Source organism: Scylla paramamosain, chromosome 29 (assembly GCF_035594125.1).
Source record: "Scylla paramamosain isolate STU-SP2022 chromosome 29, ASM3559412v1, whole genome shotgun sequence".
In the NCBI taxonomy this organism is placed as follows: domain Eukaryota; kingdom Metazoa; phylum Arthropoda; class Malacostraca; order Decapoda; family Portunidae; genus Scylla; species Scylla paramamosain.
Genome location: NC_087179.1, coordinates 9,656,880 through 9,662,164, shown reverse-complemented (window position 1 = coordinate 9,662,164; position 5,285 = coordinate 9,656,880). Strand labels below are relative to the sequence as shown.

The window sequence follows — 5,285 nt, the reverse complement described above, 5'->3', positions numbered from 1 at the left end:
TGCGGGAAGAAGGTTTAATAAATAGAAAAATAAATAGATAAATACACGACCATCACAGGTCACGTTGAGGACTTGTACACATCAGGCCTTGTCCGTGAAGACGGTGAGGTCAGCGTCTGATTTACTTGGACTCGTTGGATCCGTAATAACGGAAGGACTCGTTGGACTCGTCAGATTCGTAAGAAGCAGAGCCGGTGTATTTGACGTCAGCGATGTAGCCAGAGTCACCGTCCACGTAGTAGGTAACCTGCTGCAGGCGACCGTCGGGGAGCTGCACGTAGTAGGAGCCCTGTGTGTTGTCACCGTCGCGGGCCTCCTGGTGGCCGAACTCGTTGCTGGAGGGGTCGTGGTCCACGGCCCACTGGAAGTTGTACTTGGCCTCGGAGGACTCGTAGGACTCCTCGGAGGATGCCTGTCAAAGCAACAACATTATTATCCACTGAAGAATTATCCATGTCTCCCTGCTAATGACAAATTTCTTCTCTTGCTATTGTTTGTCACAAATTTTGAATGTATTGCTGATGAGACTCACCCTGGGGGCGCGGTAACCCCTGAACTCGTCACTGTCGGCGGCGGCCATGGCGACCAGGCCGAGGAGGATCACGATCTGTTAATCAAGAGAGAGGGACACGAGATTAGCCACAAGTTAGGAATCTAAACATCTTAAAAATTACCAAGTTCGGTTGCGAAAACGTCCTGCCTTCGAGCAATGCTATTGAGTAGAAGCAGATCCAGATCCAGAGTGGTGAAAGAAGAAGGTCACGTAACGCCTTGTAGATTTACGAGAGAGCTGCTGCTTCCACCAAGAAACTCGTTTGTCAAGATTGAACCCGCAAACGTTTGGCAATTTTTTCATCTTTTCCCGGGACTGTTTCAGGTTTACTGAAGGCCGCGAGGTGTGGCATGGCGCGGTGTTCACCTTTGCGTTCATGGTGGTTGGTTGGCGTCCAGCTGCTGACTGTGTGGGTCCCGCTCGCTGGCTCGAATATATACGCTTCTCACTGAGTTTTTGCCGCATAGCCTCCCTCCCTCATAAGTGGAGCGCCCCCGTGGAGAGTAACCTTGAGCTGTACTTGTTCAAGGGAAGAGATTTCAGAAGTGATTTCTGCATGACTTGACCCACTATTGTTTAGGTGGGCAAGAGGAGGCCCTTTTTTTTTTCATTTTTTCTTTTTTCGCTGCTACCATTACTCATCTTAAAGTGGATGTGATTTGAATGTTGATATTAGTGATGCTTTGTACCACTCACCGCAGTGGCTTTGAATGTAAAAGAACCAAGAGACATATTTGGTGACGGTCATTCATTTGGCTGAAACTTCTAAGGGTATGTGTTTGTGGTAAAGTAGGTGTGCTAATTAAGGTGTGCTGGGGGCTGGGAGCGGGTGTGTGCCTCAGATGCATACAGTATGGTTCACACACATTATTGTCCTTAGGTGTGACAGGATTAACCATCACTGCTGGTAGAGACTGCTGCTGCTGTTGCTGCTGATGTTGCTGCTGCTACTGCTATTACTACTACTGCTACTACTATTACTACTACTGCTACTACTATTACTACTACTGCTACTACTACTACTACCACTGCTACTACTGCTACTATTACTACTACTACTACAACTACTACTACTACTACTACTACTACTACTACTACTACTACTACTACTACTACTACTACTACTACTACTATTAATTACTTCATATTTCACTACTACTACAACAACAACAACAACAACAACAACAACAACAACAACAACAACAACAACAACAACAACAACAACTACTACTACTACTACTACTACTACTACTACTACTACTATGCTCTCTTACGCTGCAGCTAAGGGTAAAATGTCATTTCGACGATACAATACATAGTAATCTTTTGACCTTTTTGTACTAATTAAAAATCGAAAATCTAATGGATATTGAGCGTGAGAGAAATACCAGCATTTGTTAATCTAGCCATGTAAAGGCAAAGGAGGGAGAAAGTGTGGTGTAGGAAGAGTGTGGTAACGAAGGGTGTGGTGGTGGCTTGAGGGTGGGGGCGGGTGCAGATGCTGGAATGTGGGTGGCGAGGGAGGAGGGACGAGGAGGAAGTGAGGGAAGGGTAGGAAGGGAGAGGGAGGGATGGAGGCAGAAAAATTTTAACTCCGTATTGATCAGAGTGGTTTGGTAATAATACCTTTGATATTGTGGCCTACCCAAGTGTGTGTACGTGCTCAATGGCGCGGAGGTAGAGACATGTGTAGTGTGGGTGTACTGGGTGTATACAGGCACACACCCACACACACCTGGTCACCTGTTTGCTTACCTGGTGGCCCTGCCCCGCCTGCTGTTGCTTCCGTCGTGGAGGTCAGACTATCGACCTTGCTCTAATGAAGTAAATTGGGAATATTATTAGTATATATACAGCACGTGTGTGTGTGTGTGTGTGTGTGTGTGCGTGTGTGTGTGTGCTCGTGCGTGTGAATGTAACTTGTGAATTAGGGTAGTGCTCAAACAAGTGAAAGTTCAGGATGAATACACATTTTGACAGTGCGACAAGAAACTACAATCTGTTATAAAGATCTGACTCACTGACCCAGAAATGTAATGAAAACTCGTAACTATAATGAACACCAGATTAATTCGATTTTTTTATTCCATTTTACTCTTATTTTATTTACGAGTATTTATTTTTTTGTTACTCTGAATTATTCCGGGCCTTTAAAGATTAATATGCCTCTTTTTTTTTTTTTCGTTTCAAGTGCGTAGATGTCTGGTAGTACGAGTAAAATTTAGGTATTAGTAAAAAAATATTGATATAAAAGAGCGGTATCTAGAATGCGTTGAAATTACCATTATATTTCAAGACTAATGACAAGATGAGTTAGCTGTTTAAGAAGTGTTGCATTACAAGAGTGAAAAGACATGAAGAATAAAGGATAATTATATACGTTTCATTAAAATCTCTCCATGTCAGCGGATAAATTAAAATTGCATTACTATCTATTGTGCATTGAAAATCTATGCCAGCTCTTGAATGGTATGGCTAGCCGTGGACACACACACACACACACACACACACACACACACACACACACACGAACGAACATTACAGAAACTTGTGTGTGCAAAGAGTACATATAATCTTAACGAAAATTATGATCCTTGGATATCAGAAGACTGGACATTACGAATCTTAACTCAGTCCTGTGAAAATATAAGTAGTCAAATGCAGATACACACACACACACACACACACACACACACACACACACACACACACACACACACACACACACACACACACACACACACACACACACACACACACACACACACACACACACAAAACAAACACAAGCCACACTACTGAATATCTTACATAGGCTTGTACAGTTAGGCCTTCTGATAGCAAAGGCACCTGATTTCTCTCTATTTATCTACCTGAGCACACCTACGCCTCCCTCACCTTGATGGAAGTGCAGGTTTGGAGTGTATTAAGCAGGCGTGCAAAAGAGTCTTAGTGTTCTCTTATGCCAAAAAGACGTGGATTTGCCTGATTTAAAGGTTTGTTGTTTGGAGCCTCTCTCTCTTTATTTTAAGACACATTCTTTCTTGTGTCTTTTGTGATCATTTTTTTGTTTGTTGCAGTAAGATTGGATGACATTGTAATATTGATAAAACTCTCTCTCTCTCTCTCTCTCTCTCTCTCTCTCTCTCTCTCTCTCTCTCTCTCTCTCTCTCTCTCTCTCTCTCTCTCTCTCTCTCTCTCTCTCTCTCTCTCTCTCTCTCTCTCTCTCTCTCTCTCTCTCTCCAGAAATTCTTCCTCTGCCGAAGATGATGATGATGATGTTTTTGTTGCTGTGGTGGTGATGGTGGTAGTTATGGTATCTTCGTCATCATCATCATCACCATCATCATCCTAAATCATGATCATCTTCACCGTCAGTTTTTTTTTTCTAATTTAATCATACTTTATTGGTAAATTTATTTGCAAGTTTTAATTCTTCGGTATATTTTGGTGAGCGTTAAGAAGGGACGTGTAGGAGTTAATCATCAGTGTGGTTGCGTAGTGTGTTGCGTGTCATCTGTTTATCCATACGAGTCTGTCTACATCTTGGGTGCAGCTCTTGAAATGAGTCTAACGTCGATGCTTCTTTGTAACATTATAAATGATTTTAGTTTCAAAATATTTTCCAGTGACATTGCAATGATAGGTGTAGGTAATATTTGCATAGTTTATTTGTCAATAAATAATGTAAAGGTTCTCATTGTCAACAATGAGAGGGACAATAAATAGAAGTCTTGGTGGAGAAGGTCGAGTGGCCAGCAGGAGGCTTGTTCACGTTGGTCTGTTTGTTTACTTGGACTCGTTGGAGCCATAATAGTAGGCGGGCCTGGGTGGGCGGTATTCGCGGGACTCGAAGGACTCGCGGGAGTAGGAGTCGGGGTAGCGAGCCACGCCGTCGTACTTGACGTCGGCCACGTAGCCGTCGTCACCGTCCACGATGTAAGTGACGGTCTGCAGGCGGCCGTCGGGAAGCCTCACGGTGTACACGCCATGGGTGTCGTCGCCGTCACGGGCCTCCTGGTGGTCGAAGTCGTTGCCGGTGGAATCGTCCTCCACGGACCACTGGAAGGCGTACTTGGCCTCGGTGGACTCGCCGGACTCGTAGGACTCGAAGGAGCGACTCTGGAATAGAAAGCAATTAATTGTAAGGTTTATTTCTTTGTACTGTTAAAAAGTAATTCATGTTTTTGTTTCAAACTCAACTAATTATCAGAACAAACAACAGGGACTCACGTCGGGCCTGCCATAGCCAAAGTCAGCAGCGGCGAGGGCGGCCATGGCCAGCAGGAGGAAGACCTGGCGAGATGTAAGATGAATTAAAATGGTGTTTACTTTGGGCACAAGTGTCTGGCCAATTGCAAAGACAGTGTAGGCTATTCTAGATCATTTGAAGAACACCCGTACCCACCCACCCAGCCACCCACACACCCACCACTTCACCCACCCACACACCCACCACCTCATCCACCCACACACCCACACCCACACAGGCACACACACCCATACACACACACCCCACACAAAACACACACACACACACACACACACACACACACACACACACACACACACACACACACACACACACACACACACACACACACACACACACACACCTTGGTGTTCATGGTGGTGTGATGGAGTCAGCGTGTGAACTGAGGCTGATGGGCTGTGGACGGGTTATATAGGCCAGCCGCCGCCTTCTTCATGACCACTTTTTGCACTCTTTCAC

The 5,285-nt window shown here is 44.7% G+C and overlaps 2 protein-coding genes across 2 annotated transcripts; both read right to left on the bottom strand.

The window, feature by feature from the left end:
- On the bottom strand, positions 1-1,033 carry LOC135115692 (cuticle protein 7-like). The gene is made up of 3 exons (XM_064032610.1): positions 920-1,033; positions 533-607; positions 1-412 (listed from the first exon to the last, which is right to left on the bottom strand). Exons 1-3 carry the CDS (start codon positions 1,016-1,018, stop codon positions 122-124), a joined length of 465 nt encoding a protein of 154 aa, XP_063888680.1. The 5' UTR covers positions 1,019-1,033; the 3' UTR covers positions 1-121.
- A 3,173-nt stretch (positions 1,034-4,206) lies between these two features.
- Positions 4,207-5,251, bottom strand: LOC135115691 (pupal cuticle protein Edg-84A-like). The gene is made up of 3 exons (XM_064032609.1): positions 5,170-5,251; positions 4,787-4,849; positions 4,207-4,675 (listed from the first exon to the last, which is right to left on the bottom strand). Exons 1-3 carry the CDS (start codon positions 5,179-5,181, stop codon positions 4,343-4,345), a joined length of 408 nt encoding a protein of 135 aa, XP_063888679.1. The 5' UTR covers positions 5,182-5,251; the 3' UTR covers positions 4,207-4,342.
- Positions 5,252-5,285: the final 34 nt, after the last annotated feature.

Bases quoted from the DNA above. Each gene is read 5' to 3' on its own strand.
- LOC135115691 (XM_064032609.1), bottom strand. The intron at 4,676-4,786 runs GTGAGTCCCTGT...TTTCTATTCCAG, and splicing joins TTGGCTATGGCAGGCCCGAC to AGTCGCTCCTTCGAGTCCTA.
- LOC135115692 (XM_064032610.1), bottom strand. From the start codon at position 1,018: ATGCGGCAAAAACTCAGTGAGAAGCGTATATATTCGAGCCAGCGAGCG. The intron at 608-919 runs GTGAACACCGCG...CTTGATTAACAG, and splicing joins CAACCACCATGAACGCAAAG to ATCGTGATCCTCCTCGGCCT. The intron at 413-532 runs GTGAGTCTCATC...TTGCTTTGACAG, and splicing joins GGGGTTACCGCGCCCCCAGG to GCATCCTCCGAGGAGTCCTA.